Source organism: Mus pahari, chromosome 2 (assembly GCF_900095145.1).
Source record: "Mus pahari chromosome 2, PAHARI_EIJ_v1.1, whole genome shotgun sequence".
NCBI lineage: Eukaryota > Metazoa > Chordata > Mammalia > Rodentia > Muridae > Mus > Mus pahari.
The window spans coordinates 154,781,655-154,805,973 of NC_034591.1; the positions used below are offsets into that span (position 1 = coordinate 154,781,655).

Sequence of the window (24,319 nt, forward strand, 5' to 3'; positions counted from 1 at the left end):
AAAAAAAAATATGTTGTTTTATAAATTTCATAATATAGATATTAAGAATTTTTACATAGATAATAAGAATATAAATGCAACTCTAAATTACATTAAATGAATTGAAATTTATTAAGAATATACATTCATAAATACCACCAGGCTATGTTAACCCCTTAGCAACGAATGGAGCTGATTTAAATACTCCACCCTTTGGAGTTGTAAGCATTTACCTCTCAATTTGGAAAGTTTTCTAGCTCGAGACTCTCCAATAGAATTGGTCACATTAAATTGCTGATAGACTCTTGAATATTGGAAGTTTCGGAACTTCTCAGCCTTAGTATAAATGACAAGATCAGACAAGGCCATGGCTATTTTCATCTTCCTCTTCTAAGAAAAAAAAAAAAGTAGTTGTTTTACATTTCACATTTTTGAAATTTTCCTTTTATAATTAAAAAAATGCTTTTAAACAGATCACTTCAGTTTCTTAAGGTTATCTCCCCAAAACTCTTTGGGCTAAGTCAGTGTGATTATTTTTATGGTCACAGTATTTCCTGATCATAAGCACTAGACTGGCCTTAAAATCTGTTTAATGTGTTAAGATTTGAGAATAGTAATTTTTAGCATTTTCTTGGCCTCCAAAGATCTTAGCTTATTCTCATAAATTCTACAAATTTAAGAATTGTAGCCATGGACATATTTCCAGTTTGCTCTGACATTTTGGGATAATCTTTATTGTGTAGTAGACAATTGCTCTTCTACTGTATTTCCCAAAGCCATGTTTCAGGTTATGAAAAACATCCCTTGCTCATGCTTATACTATACATGAATAATTGACATTAGTACATATGTGATAGGTTTATTCACAACATCCTCACTTTTACACCTCATTACATTTTCCTTTGATACATCCATTTTTCCCACCACCCTCTCCCATGATACCATTGGCTGATTCCAATTCTTCCCCTCCTCCATTTTCATGTCATAAGTATTCCCCTATCTTCTCTTATCCCACCCGCCTCAGTCCTTGTAGTTCATCAATTTTTTCTAGTCATCCTCATCCTAATATGTATATATGTGCATGCATAAATACAAACATTGTTTCCTGTATCAGAAAGAATGTGCAGTTTTTTTTTCCTTTCTGAGTACGAATGGTCTCACTTAGTATAATGATATCCAGCTTAAAGATAGTGGTGTCAAGAAATAATAAAGATCAAAGCAAAATAGCACATCTACATCATATACCCTCACAAGGCTCAGGGAATATTACAGAAGAGGAAGATAAAAGCCAAAGGTCAGGGAAGAATGTTGAGAAATAGTGTTTTCTAGACAGGACATAGCCACTGTACTCTACAGGTTGCCTGCACAAGATCAAGCCAGCCAGAATTCTCACAAGGAGTGGGAGGAGGCTCATGAGGGTCTATTAGCAGTGGAGGGTCACTGGAGGAAAGAAATTCAGTTTTCTTTAGTATTGTGACCCACAATAGGTTGTCCTATACCCGTAAGCATGGAGATAAATATACAGGCAGCAATAATTGGACTAAGAGGAGGAAGAGGAAGAGAAGAAAGAGGAAGAGGAGAAAGGAATGAAGGAAAGAAGGAAAGAGGAGGGGGAGAAGAGGAAGGGGGAAAGAAGAGTTCATCAAGTGTAAGGAGTGCATGTAGACGCAATAAAGGAAGCTGGAGGGAACCAAGGAGTGGATGTGATCTAAGCACGTTGTGTTCGTGTATGAAATTACAAAACAGTAAATATTTTAAAGGATAAACAGTAGAAAGGTTTATAAAAGACCTACAACTAAAAAAAATGATAATTCAGTTGATTTGAAAGATAAGACAGAATTTGAAGAAGTGGGAACTAAAAATCAACACATTGAATCCATCAAATGAAAAAATAAGCAAGGTTAACAAACTTCTATCCAAACTAATCAAAAGAGAGAATATCACAAAAAAAAAAAAAATACTAAAGTTAGAGGTGAAGAGGATGTTTCAACAGATTCTGGTGAGGTACAAAGAATTATTGGGAAATATGTTGAAAACTTTTATTCAAAAGAAAAATCTACAAAAGAGGACAATTTCCTAGATGTGTATGGCTTTCATGTGTTTAAATACAAATCATGCCAAAAGGCCTCCACAATTCCAGCGGAGCCCCTCAGCTTCAGCAGTTGATACAAATAGGAAAATCATGGCAGATGCAAAACAAAACGTTTCTCCCTTAGCTTGTTTTGGCAATAATCTTCCCCAAACACAGAGAAAGTAGGACCAAAGATGCGCAAAATTCTGTCTGCCTAGTTGGAAACACTACATCAAGCCATCCCTCAGTCAAGATTCCTTTCAGTGAATTATTCATTTGAGGAGAAAGTAAGTTCCCACCTCTGTCAAATAAAATGGATAGTAGCATGGAACATCATAGGTGCATTTTAATGTAATAATATGAATCCATTTAATACTCTGCAGAATTAACATTGATTCTGTTGCCTCTGTCTCTATTACAAGGTAGAGGAATTGTATCATGTGCATGATTTCTACTGTGTAAAATGCCTACCACAGTCAAGATCTCGTAATAAATGTCTCCTGCAGTGAAAGTATCTTAGGAAAGGCTACCACGAAAAGAGATAGATTTCTAATGTTACTGTCCTCTGTCGACTTCTTTCCAAGTACAATATTAAATTGGACTTAGGTTTTCATGACGAGGAAGCTGACCCCTTATGTAAAATTACTCCAACTCTTCACCAAGAGCACTAGAAAACTTGGATCACTTTTCTCCGGAAACCTATTCTCACCTTTTTCTTGACATCTGCTATTCCACTCAGTGTCGAGGGGTCTGCTTCCTTCTCCTCCTTGATCCGTGCTAGGAAGACATCCCATGTTTCTGGTTCCATTCCTGAGTCTTCATCACCATCTTCATAGATTTCTTCTTTCCATTCTAGCACTTGGCCACTTTTGTCAATTCCTATCCTCTCACGGGTTTCGGATAAGGTTCCAACTTTCTTGTTTTTCACTAATATTTTGAATTTTAGTGCCTACAAAGAAAGAGTTGGAAATGAGACATATGTATAAGCAAGTCATCACTGTGAACTTGAGAAATACCCCAACATACAAATAATAAAGAGAAAGTGGGGCTGAGACTGGGAATTCACCTACAGCGGCAAGGTATAGCAGGACCTCATGTTTTGGAATATTATTCATGCTCACTAAAAACAAGTGACCATGAGTCACCCTAAAAGAAGCCTATTATGATGGGGGTTTCCTCTAAGTGATCTTCTTTCATATTTCACAAGTTGCTAAATTTGAGATAGGTTGGAAAGTGCATTGAAATGTTTGTCACACACTGAAGTTACTACTTCTGGCATTAGAAATAATAATCTCATCCAATATTAAAACAACCAGTGGGATTGGGTATGTGAAGATGTCCACCACCAGCCTGTCTGACATCTAATATGGATTGCATTCAAAACTATAAAGCCTCTTCAGTTGTAACCAACTTGGTATCTGCAGTCCATCATCAAATCACGGATGTGACACACTTGACCACCATCAGGGGTTCTCATTCACTTTAGGCATAGATGCAGTGTGATCTACTCTCTCAAATTCAAAGATCTTACCATTTCCCTGAGTTTTCCTTGGCTGATACAGAACCCCCAATGCCGTTGAATAAATGAGCTTTCTTTTCCTCAAGTAGTATTTTCTAATAGTCAATACCCGAATTTTGGTGTGCCTATAGTTTTGGTAATGTAGCATAATTTTTGTGGTATTTGAATATTTTCCCTTATATCATTTGAGTAAGTGAATTTTTTTAAATGACTGTGCTCACATTATAGAACTCAGACAGACGACAAAAATTAATTGATGAGTAGGAAAAATTATGACTCTTCTACCCCTGAAAAATGCTCAATGACTAAGTATGTTCAGTTGTGGCAAAACTGTAAGACTTGTTGCAAAATGCCGAGCACAAATTGCTAATGCTGAAGCTCAGAGCCATGATCCAACTCTGGAAAACTTTAAACAATTCTCTCTGAGGACTGTCTTCTAATAGCATGTCTTTTTTTCCCTTTTCTTTTTCTGCCTTAATTTTTTCTTAGCTTTCCACTTCATAGCTTTCACTGATGTTTGGGCTTCACCCTACAGTAAGGACATGCTCTCTGAGGAATCAATGAGTAATTAAAGATAAAGTCCCCCTTTTCACGCTGTGTTCAGTCTTCAGTGACAGAGATAATTACCTGGGAAATTGCCACCTTAGCCTTATTCCAGCCCTACAATCTAAGATTTAAAAAGCTTTTATTAAAACTTTAACCCCAAATCCATAGATCTTCACAAACTTCTATACAATTAGACTACCCATTTTGAAACTGTGGGGAGTCATGCTAGATTTTACCTTTTCACAACAAAATAAGTTTTATCCCCTTACCCACCACCAAAAATCATGAGAAATGCACAGCAAAGTTAAAACTAGGAAAGCAATTAGCTTTGCATCTTCATTCAGGATTCAGGTGTCCACTAGAGAACTGGAAAGGGCAAATTCGATGCGATGAGGAAGGAATGAGTTGAGTTAATGGATGCTTGAGTCATGAAAAATCATTTAAGACTTTGACTTGTTAATTATGGAGTACGTACCCCAAATGTGTCCCTTTAGTAAGCACCATTCCCGGTGCCCTTGGCATGTGGGCACAGAATACATTTTTGTAAACTGCATATTTCAGAGTAATGTAAGGGCCATCATAAAGGAAGAATCAAGGTGTAGGGCTGATGGAAGGAAAGAAGACTATTGTCTCCTTTGGACACATATTTCAGTATTGTATGTAGCCTACATAGCAGGCACCAACATATATTAATGAATTTTTGAAAAGGGTGGATATAGTTGCGAAAGGTATCAGAAGGGGTTGAATTCAGAGTGAATGTGGTATCGAAATAGATATGAGCATTTTAAGGAAAGAAAAAAAAAAAAAACAAAGAGATAGCGGGTCCTATGTGTTGCTGGGGAAACAGGTAACATTTACTCTGAGATAGACCCATTTGGATAGATCAGTAGGAAGACTTGTGATGACCAAATGAGCAGGAGAAAGAGGATGGAGATAGAAAGGAGACCTGGGGGCTAACTGAGAAGGGAGGAAACTCGCTTCCAGTTTGTTGATATTTTGAGTATGGATTCTGTTTACAATCTGAGCATCTCACCTCTTCCTTAACCTTTAGCTTATAAAATGTAACAAATTCCTGAATTTTTATATTAAAATGCCTTCATAGTTTGGACCCACGGATGAAGTGATGAAATCCATAATCAAAAGGTAGATTTTTACATCTATCTCTGCATTTTTTTTTCCTTTTCCTGCTGCTGTTCTAAAATATCTTGACAAAAGCCACTTAAAGGAAAATGTATTTATCTCAGCCTACAGGACCATGTTACAGTCCATCACAGCAGGAAGGTCATAGTGGCAGGAGCTCAGGAGCTGGTCACACAGCATCCACCGTCAGGAGCAGAGAGCAGTGACTTCATACACACTGGTGCTCCGTTTGTCTTGTAGGTTAGACAGCCCAGGCTCCACCCATAGTTAACATGAGCCTTCCCACAATAGTTCATACAAGCAAGGCAATCGCCCCCACAGGAATACCCAGAGTCCGACCCTCCCAGTGACTCTAGATTCTGTCGAGTTGCGATTAACAAAAGCCACCAGATTTTATGAATGTTTCTTTCTTCACCACCAACGACAACAAAAAAAGAACATTTCTTGGGCAGGGCATAGAGAAGCAAACCAAGCTTCTCTATGAAATAATCAAAACTAAGCTCTGTGCTGGTCTCTCAAACCTAGGTGCAAAGGTGATCGCGGTCTGTTCTTTGTTTTTTCTTAATTTTTTCCCCCTTCACTAAGCTTCGCAGGCGAAGCGTTACCTCTGGAGATGGTAGTCTATCTGGAAACTCGTCAAGCATGTCCGAGAGCAGGAAGTCTCCAAAAGTACTCTGCAGAATGCTGGCCATCACTTCCTGCTGACCAGGGGAGCAGTGATTCTCTAAGGACAGCACCACTGGGTAATCAGATGTCTAGAATAGGAACCGTTGCTATGGTTACTCATCAGCACTTGTAAATTCCCCTAATGCAAATCATCTAAACATTTATCTCAAAATTAATCTCCAACCTTTTTTTTTTTTTTGCAAAATAAGCATGCTTTAAACTGAAAATTACCTTAGCATTTGACAGAGTGAAGACTTATGGAAAGAGGACAATTCTTGTTTGCCTTGAAAGTATGAGCAAAGCCTGAAACACCATCAGTATGAAATTATTTCAGTAAGTTATATAAGGTTCATAGAAAGAAATGGCATACACTCATTAGCAAGAAATTGAAGACAAGGCCTGAAGGCTTAGGCTTGTAGTCCCAGCTACTCATGAGGCTGAGGGAAGAAGATCCCACATTCAAGGCTGGTCTGTGCTAAAGAGTCTAAGGCCAGCCTTGGCAACTAAGTGAGACCTTGTCTTAAAACAAAAAGTAAACACAGAGCTGGAGATATAGCTCATCGATAGCATATTTGCCTAGCATGCAGAAGACCCTGGGTTCAACATTCAGTGCTCAACCCTGCCCCAACACAATCTGTGCGGCTGTATACAACACCATAGAAATGACTGTAATGTATTTTTATGAGAAGAAAACTTGCCTAGAAGACTTTGGGTGTTGAAAGTTCCCGAAAGGTTCAGGAAGCATGCTAAGTTACAAAATGGTCTTATGACAACACTTTAATACATGTGCATCATTGTGCTTGGTTTATATTCATACACACACACACACACACACACACACACACACACACACACAAGTATTATTTGCTTTTTACCATAAATGGGATTTCCTTTAAAATTTCACTTTCAGTTAGGTCATTTGTTTATTTTTAAAATGTTATTAATTTTTGCTCGGAATTTTGTATCTATAAATTTACTGAATTCGTTTGCTAGGTCTTAGTTGTTTGTAGAATGCTTGGGAAATTTCATGAGCTTTATATGTATCATCATGTCATCTAAATATAGAGAAATTTTTATTTCTTCCTTTATAATTTTAATGTACTTTATTGATCTCTTTTTACTTCTGGTACGTATTGAATGTGTGTACAAACACATGCATGTTTATGCATGTTCTTACCATGGCACAGGTATGGAGGTCAGAGGATAGCTTGAAGTTGGCTTTCTCCTTCAGCGTGTGTATTCAGGGACCTAAGTCAGTTTGTCAGGCTTGGTGGCCAGCACGTTTGTATGCCAAACCATCTTACCAGCCCATTGCCTTATTGTTCTTGTTCAATCGTTCCTCCCTGTTGTTTAGAGTCTTAGAAAATGTAGACTTTTACATCCTTGTGAGGTCTTGGAATTTTAAGAGTGTGCTTATTGCCTTGTAGTATCTACTTATCCTAAGTGATGCGTGACACTCAACATATAGGAAGAGCATTTGGGGCAAATGGAGCATTGAGTACTGAGAACTTCAGATGTACCTGAAAAGCAAACCAAAACCCCAAGTGAACAGGGCCAGAGGTCACAGAAAACCAGCCACGTGAGGCCCTGTGAGTCAAGGGAGGAGTCTAGCTTTGGTTCTGAAGAATTTTGAAAGTGGGCATGATGTGGCCAACTGCAAAGTCATTCTAATGTACGTGATGGATGAGAAATAAATACAAAGTTCTGACTTCTGGTTGATATTTTATAGATTAGGTGATGTAGATACAGGGAACACTAAGTTTACTGAACCTGTACCTTTACTTTTTGTGTACATTTTATGTAATGACTGAGGAAATCTTAGTTAAAGCTCTTTGACTATACAACATTTACAGTTTGAAAGAAATCAGCTATGTTAAATTTTCAAAACAGACTATCTGAAGCAATTAGCAAGTTTAGAAAAATAGAGCCAAGTAATATGCAAAATTCCCTTAAAAATCTCACAAGAGATTACTAAAAAATCAGCTCCAAATCAGATTAGACTTGTAAAGTGAACTTAGTTCTACTAAATGTAGATATTCACATCTGTAAGTAATGGATTAGTCAATTTAAATCCTAAAGCGTCCCTCAGAATACTATGTGTTATCACTATTGTAGCAAAAAATAGTGTCAGCAATTGAGGTATTAGATTGTTGCCACATTTTATTCTATTTTATTTTTGTCTTAAAGGTAAAATATTTTTAAAAGGCTCATGGTTCCTAGATCAGTATATCAAGCTTTGGGTTAATAACACATAAAAGAAATAAATACATTTTTAGCATAATACAACACATACACACACACACACACACACACCGAAAAAAGAAGTCCCATGAACACTCACTACCTTTCACTTTGATAAACCTACCTTTAGCTAAAGGTAGGTTTACATGGATTACATGGATTCTGATGCCTATCATAGCTCACAAGTTAAAATATCACAGATTTAAAGTAAGCCTTGCTGCATAGCATTTGGGAGCAGTAAACTCTTTAAATGCCTGCATCGGAGACACACACATACCACGAAGGCATACTTGTTTATTGCTTGGACCACAGTTTTGAAGAGAAGCTTGCTGGTGAATGTGTAACCGTGGTACACAATGGGTTCATTTTGGGATCCATCCCAGCAGTCAATTTCCAGACAGCGGCAGCCTTTCACAAGGGCACTAGCAAAAGGGAGGCAAAATAGTGTCATATCTAGACCATGAACCATGAGTAGAATAAGATCAAAATGTTCAGACTTTTAAAATAAATGGATAAGCCAGTCTGTAATAGAGAGACGTTTTGGATCCTAGGAACTTGCAGCCTTATGAAATAGAAACACTCCCTTTGCGTCTGTCATACTCCTCCCTGGTCATGCAAGTTACTCTTCGTTGCTCTTATCACAAAGCTAGTGAGTACTGGGATGGGGACGGGGTGACTGCCTCTAGTTATAGCTTTGAAGCCTTTGCCCCAGTCCAGACAGTATTGCTAATGGTGATGGAGACTCCTGTTGACTTTGTTATAGTTGTAATGGGATAACAAGCAGCCTTCTGGAAATGCAAAGATACTTTAGCAAAGTTGTACCTTATTCTTTTCATCACACCAAGGTTTGGGAGGTGAAAACACTGTGAGAAGCAGAATGGGGGAAGAGAAGTCATGGCTACAGCCAGAGAAAGACTGAGCTTCACAGCTCAGCAGCCATGCTTGCCCAGCTCACAGCACCTCATGCAAGGACAGCTTCAATCCTAGTGCAACTGTATAGGCCAGGAAGCATGCAGCCACACACACCAGGAAGCCTGCAGCTACACACACCAGGAAGCCTGCAGCTACACACACCAGGAAGCATGCAGCCACAGACACCAGGAAGCCTGCAGCCACACACACCAGGAAGCCTGCAGCCACAGACACCAGGAAGCCTGCAGCTATACACACCAGGAAGCCTGCAGCTCACACACCAGGAAGCCTGCAGCTACACACACCAGGAAGCCTGCATACCTGCTCATCTACGTTGCTTTGATACACACAATCTCTTTGGAGTAAATGTTGAGTGAATGCACCAATTTCACAGCTTTCTCCAAACTGAGGAAAATATATTCCCACTTCTGCTCAAGTCTAAAACTGATTTGATTTTCCATCTATCAAATAAATCGGTTTCTTGATCTACACATAAATTGTATCTTGGGTTTTGAAGTCAGTTGTACCCACTGGGTCTAAATGGATTTTCAATGTTCTTACTCAAAGAGAGACTGACATTTTAATAAACATATACCTTTATTTAAACAGTGGCAACCGGAGAAGATTGCATTCCGTCTTTTCACTGACTTGATAACAGTGAATGTGCAAAAACAAAGCTGTTGCTACAGTCTTTGGGGACATCTTTGGGCAGTCATTTCATGTCAGTGGGAAATGGGTTTGACTTTTATCAGCGTTTACTACATTTTCTCGATTTAATTATAAACATTGTTTTACCGGGATCAGAATAGAGTTCAGGGGTGGGGTGCTTTGCTAAGATAAACAAAGCCTTAGCTCAATCCTTGGGATTACAAACAGGAAGTCTAGTGAGTTATTCAAATGTGCCTAATAGAAATAAGATGCTTTATGTTTCACATGTATACACAGTTGCTTTGAACTAAATACACTTTCCTCCTTTTGTTTTCCTGTGTCCATGTCACAACTGGGATCTACCATGCCAACACAAAGGCCAGTGCCGCTGACACTGGGCACAGATACGGTCCACTGCCATTGGCTAGACTCCCACAGTGTCCACTGTTCCATGTGCCCTGAGTTCCAGGAGACTGAGAAGCTACACACTCACACAAACTGTCTGATACAGAATCAACTATTCATCAGTGTTTTGTGTTCACGTGAGAAAAGAACAGGAGCTCTGGTGCCTAAGAGGAGAAGGAAAGCAGACACAACTAAATTACATCCTTGAAAGAGACAGTGCTGTATGAAGCCAGGCTGAGTTGAAGCACCAGAGTGCTAGAAGACACTTACTCAAGAATGAGATGAAGCAGTTCTCTTGTCTAAGCATGAAACTTCTCTCTCTGCAGAGAAAGGGCTGAAGGCTAAAAGTATGTTATGTCATCTGTTTTCTCTAGGTGACTAATTCTCGGGTGGAGGTGTACTAAGTCTCACAAGATGCCTAGCAATGCCCAGGAAGGGTTTCGGTGGCCACAAGTGGACGTGGCCATGTGATTTGAGCTGGCAGCATGGAAGCACATAGAGGAATGCTCATAAACGTTCTACCATGCACAGCATGGACCCCTACCACCAAAAGGCATTTGATTCAAACATGAGAGTGTGAGAAAGGCTGGCCCCACATTGTTATAGCATGGAGGCAGGACCGTGGTTCCAGCATAACAAGCCTGTATCAATCGGCAGTCTTCCCAAACAGCATACCAGGTGATCATATGAGAAGATATACCTTCCAGGACAAACACTTCTCTGGGTACCATCCTAGTCCCTCCCTGAGGATCTGAGCTGAGGATTACTTGAGAGTGCAGTGCGGAAAGACTTAGAGACTGTGGTAACAAGTCAGTACGCTGCACTCAGGTAAACGATAATATTGTGTGATTCTTGGGGCTTCGGGGGGAAAAAAAGAGAATGGGTGGATTTTCTGTGTCTTGGAGGCATCACCAATACAAACTAAAATATTTGCTGGGGGTCCTGGGGACTGTAATTTTGCAGTGCATACCTCATTTCCCAGATGTGTAGTGATGGACCATAATGTAAAACTGCAAAACTGTGGTCCATTTTTTCCTGTGTTAAAGGAACATCTCTGGAGGGCTCCGCGAAGGGAAATGCTTAACCACCATTAATTCCTGCAGAGGAAGCTAAGGCGCTAATTTTAGGATCCTTAAACTGGGGTAAGTTTGTAGAATTATAAATGAACACATTTCTTGGCTTTAAAGCTTTTTTTTTTTTTTTTTTTTTTTTACAGTACTTGGATTTTTAAGTTAAAAAAGATGGAGCCTTTACTTGTACTATTTTCTAACGCCCATGAAAGGATGCTTGCTTTGCCCTCCGTTTAGGATTTATCAAGCCAGACTGTGCTGTGCTTTTCAGCAACACAGAATCTCTGTTCTCTAGAGTTCCGCTGCACGGTGAACTCAGACTCTGGGCCGGCATAAAGAACCATCTAAAACTTGGTATGGACAGAAACCTTTAACAGAGATTTTTGTTAATAATTATTCCTGCTGATCCTTTAGGCTGTCTCAGTTTGAATCAACCTTTGCAAAAACTGCACATCCAGAACTTTGATCCCTACCAAAAATATTTAAGTGTGCTGTGGCTCTCTGGGGCCAGGCATGTGATATGTTGTCCCCTCCCGTTTGATTCCGGTTCTTCTTTTGAAAAAGAAGGGAGATAATTTCTCATTCACTAAGGAACCATTTTATTTCTCAGCAGCCATGTTATCTTCACTATAAATCATTTTTTTTTTAAGATTTATTTATTTCATCCATATGAGTACACTGGAGCTGTCTTCAGGCACACCAGAAGAGGGCATTGGATCCCATTACAGATGGTTGTGAGCCACCATGTGGTTGCTGGGAAATGAACTCAGGACCTCTGGAAGAGCAGTCAGTGCTCTCAACAGCTGAGCCATCTGCAGCCCTTCCCTATAAATCTTATAGCAAGTCCTGTTCTCCCTTAGTTTTGACTGCTAGAAGTCCTTTGAGTGGATTGTTGCATGCATTCTAGCATGTGAACAAGACTTTGTGGCACAAAAACTCCTACTTTTAATTTTATTTCACCTACTAATCATTAAAATCCCCCTTAGATACTGCCTAGAAAACAAGGTATAAATTATTGTGGTTTTTATTTAGGGGAAGTTAGTATTTATTGTGTGAATACTATTTCTTATTTATACTTGAATTTTAATGGAAATTAAAAGGTCTGTGTTGTGGCTGGGGATGTAGCTTAGTTAGTGGTGCATTTGCTCACCTTGCACACACGAGACCCTACATCCTATCACCTGAATAATATAAACTACACATGACAGGAAACAGTCTCAGCACTTAAGGAATAGAAGCAGGAGCATCAGGAGTTCAAGGTCATCCTCAGCTATGTCATCCGTTCAAGGTCAACCTGGGATACATGAGACCCTGTCTTAAAACAAACAAACAAACAAACAAAAACCCTCACATTGGGAGAACTCTGGGTAGATTAAAGTGTTTAATGTTAAATAACGTGTTACTGGGTTTTCCTATTTTGAAGGTACAGTAGAGACGTGTGAGGGTCACAGCCATCACAGAATGAAGAGGGGAGAGAGAAGGAGGAACAGGAACTTACACACTGATTCTAAAGCACTGTTTTCATCATTCTCTGAAAGCCAAGTGAGGAAGGATGCACTGATTCATCATCCACAGGTGTCTGAAGGAACAACAGAGGGCCTACAAACTGATTCTTTTTTCAGTGGGTTGGGACAGTTCTTGCATTCCGCAATACTTTTCTGTATGTCTGGATACATGTACTTTGAACTTGTCTGTTTAAACAATTGCAATAGCATCAAAATGTCAACCATAGGATGCAATTAGGACAATCTACTGATTTTCTACAATGATAAGATTTTTGAATCTCTATATTTACTTAGATTTTACCTTGGACATACATTGACACCTGTTTATAATTTTACTGTAGGATTTTATCCTTCCTATCTATGGTAGTTACCTTAAACAATCCAGTCTCATCACTTTAAATATGACCTGTATACAACTACATTTTTTCTCAACCTGATGCTGCCTACTTGACAAAGGCCTTAGAGAACAGACTGATTTCACAAACTCAGCAAGGGAGCTTGGAGCTCTTGATTTTACCTCATACCGCACAATAAGCCTTTGGTGTAAACATCTACATTCAATCAACTGTTTCCCTACACACTTGTTTATTGAGCCAATCAAGTTATATGGCTTTCCACGTCACCTGTTGAGCCTTCTGGGTTCTGCCTCCTCAAAGCAGCTTGTCATTGTCTTGGCTGCTGGCCCTGACCTGGTCATCCACAGTCATCATCACTCAGACTGATGCTGTGTCCTCCCTGCTTCTAGAGTGTCAAACTGTGACACCGTCTCAAGGAAAATCTGTCTAGTGACTCCCCTCCTTCTCCAGGGTAAAAAAAGCCCTTCACAATCTGACCCTCCCATCCTCAAGCCCAACCCCCTTTTTTACTGTACTCTTACATCCATGTACTTTTGTTCCTCCTGCTCACTAACCCACCCACTCCCGATTCCCTGTCCTGGCATTCCCCTACACTGGGGCATCGAGCCTTCACAAGGCCAAGGGCCTCTCCTCTCATTGATGTCCCACAAGGCCATCCTCTGCTACATATGCAGCTGGAGCCATGGGTCCCTCCATGTGTACTCTTCCGTTGGTGCTTTAGTCCCTTGGAGCTCTGGGGGTACTGGTTGGTTCGTGTTGTTCTTCTTATTCCAAGAACTTGCCATTTTTGCATTAGGTCTTTCCACTGCTCCCTCTTTACCTCAGCCATTGGTGAGGTGACAACCCCATGCCCATATCACATTCTCTCCTGTTGTTTGTCTCATCTTTCTCAACCTCTTCAGCCCCAGTAATAGTCATTTACCTATTTTATCTGCCGACTCCCATGAATTTGTATGAGGTCTCTAAACGTTCGTTCCCCGCTAGATCCCTGCTGACTAAGCTGGACCCAGTTTTAATAGCAGGCTGTCTTGTAGGATGAAAAGGTAAAGATATGGCATGGACTGCTTTAATCCATATAAATGAAACATGCTGATCAATAAAAATCTATCCAGAACACCAAACCACACAACTTAGTATATGTATGAACTGTTTTTTTGTTTGTTTGTTTGTTTTGTTTTTTTTAGACTACCGTGTCCTGGTGTCTAGTAACTGATACTAACCACCTTTGTTAGAATCTAGTGTATTGCAAATAAGCATTTGAAGGTTATATTTTCCTATAAGAAATGTGCAAATTGTTCGAGAAGTTTCAGCTGGTGTCGATCTATGGAGAGGAGGTCAGCAGGAAGGAGCCCAGACTACACATCTAAAGGCTATAAGGATGGCACATGCTGTTTGTGCTGGGGACCTGAGTTTGATTTCTAGTTCTCTCACATCCAGTGGCTCACAATCACCTATAACTCCAACTCCATGGAGATTCTACAACCTCTTCTAGTTTCTGTGAGCACCTACACACGTAAGCACATAACCATACACAAATGCACACACACAAACTTAAAGTGAAAAATATTAGGGTGGACCTAGGCCCCTTACATATGTTACAGCTGTGCAGTTTGGTCTTCACGTGGAATCCCTCAGAGCAGGAGCAGACACGGTTGTCTCTGACTGTGTTGCCTGCCTTTGGATCCCTCCCCCCTAACTGGGCTGCCTTGTCTAACCTCAATAGAAGAAGATTCACCTAATCCTACTGCATCTTGATATGCCAAAGCAGGTTGATATCCATGAGAGGTCTCCCCTTTTCTGAAGAGACAAGGAGGAGGGAGATAAGAAGAGGGGAGGGATGAGGGAGGGACTGGGAAAAAATGAGGGAGGGGAATCTTCAATAGGGATGTAAACTAAATAAATTAATGAAAAATTTCAAAATAAAATTAAAATTAAAAAAAGAATCAAAATATATACCTTACATATCCCCAAATGTCACTCGGTCCCAATATTTGATCGGATATCAAATATGTATTGTGAGATGATGAAATAAAATAATCATTTAATGGATGATTCATATCTTGGTACACGGTTTTACAATTCTCTTTAAACAGTAGACATTCTGATGAAAACATGTATCTTGCGAAACCTTCAATTGACATCTGCCGCTCATTCCTTACTATAAAAAATAAGAAGGATGCAGATATACCATCAGTAACTTACGACTTTTATATCTCATTTCTAAACCTAGTGGTAGAACATATTTATAACATTGAAATGTAAAAATAATATTAATCTATAAATCCTTTTGGGAAATAAATTCTTTTTATCTGTGCACGTGCGTGCATCTGGATATATATATTTGTCATTTGTAACTGGAGTTACAGATGGTTGTGAGCCATCATATAGGTGCTGGGAATCCAACTCAGATCCTTCAAATGAGCAGCAAGTGCTCCTAACCACTAAGCCATCTCTCCAGCTTCGAGAAACAGATTTAGTTTGACCATATTAACAGCCAAGCACACATTATTTCATTACCTTTGATTTTGTTTGAATTTACAAATACATATGAGTATGTCTGTTATAGAGGGATGAGCTTCTTTGTCTGGATAAGACTCCAAGAGCAGAGCATTGTGATACCAGAACCATTCCCTGCTAACGCTGGACATCACCCCAACTCAGCTCGTGGAGAGAAAAAGCTCTGATTAGCTTTCTTTTTGTACATTATATGGAATGATTCACATAGTCTATTTTTTGTTTTTTTTTTTAAAGATTCTTAAAATTTTAATTTATGTGCACACATCAAAATGTATGTGCACATGAGTACACATATATGCTTTTTAAAGATTTTATTTTATTCTTGTGTGTGTGTGTGTGTGTGTGTGTGTATTTTGTGGGGTTTGGGGGTGTGCACACACGCATGCATGTATGCTCGTGTGTGCACACCCACATATATATAGATGTCTGTGAAGGCCAAAAGAGGGTATCAGATCCCCTATAGCTGGATTTTCAGGCAATGTGGGTACTAAGACCTTAACTCTGGTTCTCAGCAACAGCAGTAACTCTAAGCCAGTGAGCCATCTCTGCAGCCGTGTGTGTGTGTGTGTGTGTGTGTGTGTGTGTTTTAATGCCTTGTTTTCTTTGCTCTCTTTGTGAGATTTATTCCTGTGCCTGCATCCAGTGGCATGGGGCTCATTCCCTCCGTTCCCTATAGAGTTTCATGGATGAGTGTGCCACGCCTCATTTGTGCATTCCACCCTTCATGAGAATGTGATGTCCTATGAGAAGCTGCCACAACAGGACTGAGGTACACAACCAGTACACATCCTGAGGAGTGAGCACACATTTCTGCTTTGTGCAGGATGGACTACAGTCACCTACTGCTAACGATCGCTGAACGGTTTACCCGCTTAATGTGCACCAAAAGTATTGAGGCGCGCTCTGGATCTGGAAACTCTGAATCTGCTTATGATGTGACCTGGAAGACGCTGGTTAATCTCTCCCAGTGCATGAAAGGTGGCTGCCAGAAAGCTCACCCATGTACAGAGCTTGTAGCTCTGTAAATGTCCAGTGCTATTATCGCTGTTGACTTGTTCAGCTCAAAAAGAAAGTAGAAAAACACATTTACTTTAGACTAAAGTTGGGCCTTTCATTTTAGAGTGTGGGCCTTTCTCTTTGACTAGTCTCTGGTCCTTTTACTTTAGACTAGAGTCTAGTCCTTAGAAGCCAAGTCAATTTCTAGGAATTAGTTCTTCAGAAGAGAAAAAGTGGTACACATAATATTAATATTAGCTGTGTTTACAAAAAGAGAATGAATAGGGAGAAAGAAGCAATAGCTCAAATGTAAGTAATGTGCTATGTAGCCGTTAAAACTGATGTATCATGAAAATATAGTGATATAAGTAAAAATAATTTTACAGTGATATATAAATAAATATAGTGATAAAAAATATAGTGATATACGTAAGTCATGCAATGTGTATGGCATTGAATGGGAGTGAAAAGACAGCTTTCAAAACACTGTCACCGAAAGAAAAGCAAACTAAAACAAATCCTGCTGTTCCTATTTTAGCCAAAAAATAAAATCTAGAAGAAAACACCTAAAATTTTACACACATACCAACTGATTCTAAGCCACATAAATGGCAGTATTTCAGAACAAAAGCACCACGCAATGTAACGATAATAGTTTGCATTAATTTATTCATTGGATTTGTCTTGCAGTCCTTTTGAACTCTTGAATAATTAAATAAATGCATTTAATAATGAATAGAAAACAAGGGACTGGGGAGATGGCTCCTTTGGTGGTGTTTGTGGTTCCAACATCAAGACCTGAGGTCAAACTCCAGCACTCATGTTAGAAATAAAAAGGCATGCCTTTAATCTAAGCACTGTGGAGGCAAAGGCTGGAATCCCTGGGGCTTAATTGTCACAAACCTGACCACACTAGTGACTTCCAGATTCTGTGAGAGACCCCACCTCAGATAATAAGGGGGCGAAAAAAACGGCAAGGCACCCAACACCAGCCTCTGTATGAACATGTACACACAAGAGCAGATGCAGTAAAAAGATACAGTAGAAATCAAAATCATTGCAGGCCACTTAAAACCTCTAGATGGGAGAGCTCACAAGACGACTCAGTAGGCAAAAGTACATGCCAGGCAAGCTTGGGTTTCATCCCTGGAACCCACCGTAAAAGGAGAGAAGAGAATCACTATTCTGATTAGTCAGTAGACTTGCCAACCCCACACTTAAACCTGTAGAGCCTGCTTTCTACCTTCACACTCTGGAGCTTCTACATCTTTTCATGATGATGCAAATATGTAAGTATATTAACATTATAACATTGATAAAAATACACTGGAATTTAAAAAATATAGGAGAGAACCAACTCCTGAAAGCTGTCTTCCTCTACACACATGCTCAAACACATACACACACACATACACACACACACACACATAAAATATTCTACAAATACTTTCTAAAACTATCAGATTGTAACGAAAATTTATCTCTGTGGATTTTCAAAGGCTAATTTGGAACACATGAGATGAAATCAGGGAATTTAGCAGTTTGAGGACTGTAAGATCATACACTACATTGGCTGAGTCTAAACTGATCAGTGATTAAACTGTTAATGTAGAATTCTTGACTGCATATGACATCATCTACAATGGGTAAGAATTCAGAAGTTGAAAGGAGAGCAACTGCAATGCCCAAATTAAATGGAAATACAGCCCCGTGACGTCGATCACTACCCTTTTGTATATGTAATTTACCACCCAGAGATAACAGGGCCTGTGTGACTCTTTTATAATGTTCACTAAGTCAATGATACCGAAAGTACTCATCTGCAAATGACTGTTTCTAACCGACAGCAGCATAAAGGGTTTCAGCCAGACCATCCATCAATTCACAACATCCTTAGAGAAAGCTCGCTATTAGAAAACGACTAAAAGGTCAGCCAAACGTTCCAGCTCAGGCCGGTGACAGAGCTGTTAGCTGCTTTACCTACTGATGCAAGTTCTATGTGTTTCTACAAAGGCAGCAAAGGTCAACAGTGTTCAGGCCAACCTGGGGCTAGTGAGGTCCTTCATCATGTCAGCACCAGCACCGCATGCACCATCCTCCCAAGATGCACAATGTTGTCCTGAAGCTCCAGTCCTAACTCTGGCCTACATGGTCCTCCATGATTTGCCTCTGCCTGTCTGTGAAACTCCCCTCCCCCTCATGCCTCAAATTGTAACCACCCTCATCAGGGTAGATTCTCCTTGAAGTAAGATGGCAATTAACACAGACACTCTCAACCAGTCAACATTGAGATAATAAGAGCTTGTGGTGTTCCCCAGTCCTAAATAGGATCTATATATCGCACTGATCCCCAGAAGGCTCAGGGATCTTTGAGAAAGAAGGGATGAAAAGATTATCAGAGCCAGGAGTGGTAGTTGACATCAAGAAAAGATCTTTTTTTTTTTTTCAGGCACAAGGCAACTATATATGTGAACTCATGCCATTCAGTAAACTCACTGCCACAAACTCCCGTTCCTCTGACACACACACATTGTGACAAACTACCCTGCCACATGTGTAGACCAACAGGTCCAATCATGGGCCGAGACATCTAAAAACATGGTCTTCTTGTTATAAGCTGTTCATATCAGGTGCGGTATACAGAGATGGAAAGTCAGCATATATGTAGACAACAGTGGTGACCAAGGGGCAGACCAAGATTTTGTACATGTGTTTTCATATAATTCTCACATACCCATTTCATAGGTTCATACTTTCTTATTTAAACATTTAAATAGCAGAATGCATAAGATGGTACCTATAATTGTTTTGTTTTACTTCCATTTTTGTCATTATACCCATCACACACACACACACACACACACACACACACACACACACTATTAATGTATATATACTACTTTAGAGTGTGTGTGCACATATGTATATGCCTGTGCATGTATATGCACATTTGTGCATGTGTGTATGACTGTGCAAACATGCATGTGCATACATGTGTCTGCACATGTGTATGTATGTGTGCATGTGTCCATGCACTCATGGCACAAATGAACACCTTACAGAAATAGTTCATTCTCTCCTTTGACCGTGTGGATTCCAGGGAGCAAACACATGTCACAGGCTTGGCAGCCAGTACTTAACAGCTGAGCCATCTCAATGGCCCTTCAAGATACTTTTCTTTATAGGCACAGGTAATAGAACTGTCATCTTGCTTTCACAGTCAAGGATCTGAACACTTTAGAAGTTCGGTTAAAAGAAGAGGTGTAGCCAACTGAGTAGAGATGGCACCATTGCTGCACAGAAAAAAAAATGTGTATATATTCTATGAAATACAAAAATAACATTTATACTCCCTAGAAGCTCATCCACACCAAAATTTTAATTTGATGGTCATAATTTACAAGAGCTCTTTTCAAATGAATACATAGACAGGTTTTAACAGGTTTTAACTGTAAGCAGCTTACCTTCTTCAATGGGCTCATACTTATTGATGATCTCTTCTGAATCAGAGTGATCTATCTCCATTTCATACTGCTCTTGGGTTAGAAACTCAATCAGACTGTTCGCAGAAAGAATTTTCCTATTTTCAGTATATGTGTTGAAAATCTCAGTAATTTCTTCTCTGTGTACAATACACCGATAAATGGCTCTAAACTCTTCAATGGTGATCCTTCCTTGGCTCTGTCTGTCATTTTCCTACTTAAAAAAAATGACTGGTGGAATCACACTGGAAGAATGGAAAATACAAAGGAAGTGTCACAGTATTTGTATACAAGATGGTAATTCACACAAGTTAAACTCATGCTGCATCCATCTTGAAGATAAAATGTCAGGAAAGGTGAATCAGAGATCAAGGTCAAAGGTCAACACAGAGAGCACATAGGAAGGGCTTTGGAGGAAGATAGGATTGTAAACTGCTTTTCAGTTATGTATTTCCATCGTGTGGTCCATTCCACTTCAGTTCCTTCCTCAGGTCAGGTCAGGTCAGGCCATGATCATGTGTTCACGATTCATAGCCTGGATTGTAAATGTCAAACACATTCAGGATCGTGGTGGACTGCGGAGGCTGCAATCCTTAAGAAGCACCTTGAAAAGAAGTCTCAGAAATTATCGGGTTCAATACAGAAACAAACCAGACTGGTTCCACCAAAGAGGACTGGGTTCATCTGGCAGTTGTGAGAAATGTCTATTTAAACCCTGTGAGATAAAAGGGAAGTGCGGAGAGCATTTTGGGGTGCTGCTTAGCAGGAATCTGACGTTAGGCCATGACAAACAAGTAAGTACAGGCAGGAATCTGACATTGGGGAACGACAAAGACGCAACTCCAGGCAGGGACCTGACATTGGTCAAGAACAAAGAAGTAAAAATCTGATTTTAGGGTAGAACAAGAAAGAAGTAGGCTCAGATATCTTGATCAATGAGTTTATTTCTTATATTCTTGTTATTTTAAAGATACTTCACTGGGGGTACTCAGAATCTTTTCATTCACATAAAAGTTTTAGATTTATCAGTGGTTTCCATGAATTTAAAAAATGAATATTTTAGTACATTTATTTGTACGTATATCTAGGCATGTACATACCATTGCATACATGTGGGAATCAAAGAGAACCCTCAAGAGTGGGCTCTTTTTCTCCACCTTGTAGGTCCTGTAGATTAAACTCAAGCTCGCTTACCCAATGAGCCAACTCGCAGCCTCTAAGGACAGACAGACTCATAACAAGGAGAGAAAAATAAAGTCCCAAGCAGCTAACTGGTGGATTGAGCATCTCATACATAATGTTCTCAGACAGAGAGAATGCAAATCTTGTCCCAGTGGATCATCAGCAAGGGAAGGGATAGAAAAGACTCTTCCGTTGTCTTCTAGAAAATTTAAGAGGAGAGAACATTTGTTCTGTTGAAGGATCAACAAGGTCAGAAGCCATAAGCATGCCAACTAAGCACAATGACCTGGTTGAATGGGTCAAGATTGTGGGTTTGTGAGTAGAAGTACTTCTCTCCAGGTCCCAATTTCTGGTCAATCCCATACTGCTATCAGTTTATTCATCAAAAAATATTTGGTATTTTCCTAGTCAAAAGCATTAATGATTGTCCATTGCCTACAAAAGAAAAGTTAAATTCTAAGGTCTACCCTTTAAGATGTCCACTATCAAGCCAGGTGTGTTGACTTGTGCCTATAATCTTAGCATTTGAGAGGTAGAGACAGGCAGATCAAGAGTACAAGTTCATCCTCAGTTGTACAAGGAGTCTGAGGCTTGCCTGGATCACATGAAACTGTTGAAAAGTAGTAGAGAAGAGGAGAAGTCAATGAAGATTTAAAAAACAAGGGGAGAGGGGAGAGGAGAGGAAAGTGTCCAGAGAGATGGGGGGAGGGGAGGTTAGGGGAGGGAAAGACAGGAGGATAAATAAAGGCAAGGAGAAGAGAGGAAGAGAAAAGCAGAGACAAGAAAGAAACTTGCCTCCCTTTGGCCCCAAGCAGTTTTTCTCTCCAGCCCCTCCGTGGGTGGATTCTACTCCAGCCATGTTTGATTCCTTTCTATTCACCAAGCTCTCCTGCTGCACTGCATGCACAGGACTTCTCATTCTTCTGTCTTTAAAGAATGCCACCTCCACCTCTTCTAGAGTCTTTCAGGTTCTCTGGGACACCGTCCTCCTTTCCCACAGTGAATGCTTCCTAAGAGAGCTATGGATTTATCCATAAGGGTTGCTAATTGCCTAGAGACTATAAAGTCTATGAAGACCTACGTCCTGTAGTAACAAATTCTTAAAATTCAAAAAATATAATTTCATACTTGACTAACAAGCAGAGGTAGGATCGAAGAATAGGTATGGGTATTGAAGTCTCATGTAATACTGCTTATAAAATATTATAATGCTATAAGTTAAAGACCATTAAAAGTCAAAGCAATAAATCTTTTTGTAAAAGTATAATAAAAAAACGTTTAATAAATTTTTGCTCAAGCCACGACTCAATAATTCATCTTGTAGAGAGAACTTCAGTACATATTGCCAAGATCATAAACTTAAATGTTTTTAACCTAAATTTGTAATAAAAAGTCACCTTGTAAGACAATAAATTTATGCCATAATCTATGTCAGCTCTTTAGGAAATCAATACATTTTGAGTAATTCCTAGCGCAACTTCATTCACTCCTTACAAAGTGCACGGTTTGTACATGGACAAGTCGTAAATGTCTTATTTATGACTACAACAATCCTGTGGGATTAATATCCCCCATTTCACAGACTAAGAAATTTGCTTAGGAGATTTATGATTTGCAGAAACAGTGGCTAAGCCTAACATTTCTATACTTTGAGGCACTGCCAGATTTTAGTCACCCAAGTCAGCATTGTTTCATTAGATTCACTTCAATAGAAAGTGGACTCATGAAGAAAGAAAAATTTACCAAGTAGTTAAGTGAGAGTGGTTGCTCTGGACTGGAAAGATGGTTCAATAGATAAAGCATTTGTTGGGCAAGTACGAGGACTGGAATTGAGATGGCCAGCACCCACCCAGAAAGCTGGGAGTGTGTGACCTGTAATCCTAACTCTCAGGAAGCAATGACACGGGGTTCCTCCAAGCAAGCTGCTTAGTCAATCCAGTAGAATCTGAAATCTCAGGTCAGTTGAAAGATGCTGCCTTGGTAAATAAACTGGTAAACGATCAAGAAGATGCCACTATCAACCTCAGACTGCTACACCCATGTGCACACACGCGAACATTGTACACACATGCAAACATGCACACACACATACATGTTCTCAATATATACATGCGTATGCCAAAAAAGACTTGAGTGCTCAGTAATGATTAATCTGAAGAACTACACAAAAATTCAGCCAGACAATATACGTTCCTTAAGTTTTTATTTAATCAATCTTTTTAATGACAGTTTACCTAAGACAGTTTACCTAAGTATCAGAAGGCTGAGAACTGCCTTCATAGGTAAGTTTATCACAGTCATCACTACTGTTTCCAAAGTTCTCAGGGTCATGGGGTCATTGTTTAAAGTTTTTTTTGTTTTTTTTTTTTTTGTTGTTGTTGTTGTTGTTTTGTTTTGTTTAAAGAAACTGTATTCTAAGCATATTCTGGCTCTAATTTTTTAAAGTTTTACATTTATATATTTACATGGGCGGGAATGTACCAAGGCTTATATATAGACCAGAGGACAACTTTGGAAAGTCAGTTCTCTGCTCCCACAATGAGGGTTCCAGAAAGAAAGTGCCATCACCCAGTGTACCATTCCCTGGCCCTTCTGCCCCTGAATTTTATAAGCACTGTTGTCATATTTCACTTAAGAAAATAACCATTGGGCCTGCCCACGACTGAACAGTAAAATTTCCCATTGCTGACTCATTTCCACTCTTTGGTAACTGCTGACCATACTGTAAAGTACTTTCAATGTGGTGGGTGCTTTCTTTAACCCTGGTTCAGATCATCTGTGTCTGAGAGAAGCTCCAAAGCAATATGAGGTTGTATAGATAATGACTACAACCGTTCACATCTTTTTAAAATACTTTTCAGTCTCCATATTTATTGCAAGTAGAGTCTGTTAAATCAGGAACAACAAGGCTTTCTCCCTCTTAGAAGATGCTATTAGGTAAAAAAAAAAAAAACTCTAGCTGTAAAATGTCTTGTTGGGGGAGGGGGGTAAGGGAACCTTTTGTGTTCAGATGTGAATTTAGACATGAGCTAATTCCTCATCTCCAAAAATATTATTTGAAAGCCCAGCATCCCTAACTACCTA

General features: G+C 39.5%; 1 protein-coding gene across 2 annotated transcripts in view; it reads right to left on the reverse strand.

Moving 5' to 3' along the window:
• Plcz1 (phospholipase C zeta 1) overlaps window positions 1-24,319 on the reverse strand; it is a 50,562-nt gene that overhangs the window by 18,316 nt on the left and 7,927 nt on the right. Inside the window, exons 4-9 of one of the 2 annotated variants that reach the window (XM_021191406.1) lie at window positions 20,036-20,267; window positions 15,015-15,216; window positions 8,440-8,584; window positions 5,861-6,010; window positions 2,760-2,999; window positions 213-369 (exon numbers count right to left, since the gene is read on the reverse strand). In XM_021191406.1, coding sequence (XP_021047065.1) covers window positions 213-369; window positions 2,760-2,999; window positions 5,861-6,010; window positions 8,440-8,584; window positions 15,015-15,216; window positions 20,036-20,267 — 1,126 coding nt within the window. Of the gene's footprint in view, window positions 1-212; window positions 370-2,759; window positions 3,000-5,860; window positions 6,011-8,439; window positions 8,585-15,014; window positions 15,217-20,035; window positions 20,271-24,319 lie in introns of both variants that reach the window. The other variant, XM_021191407.1, reaches the window with a different exon arrangement.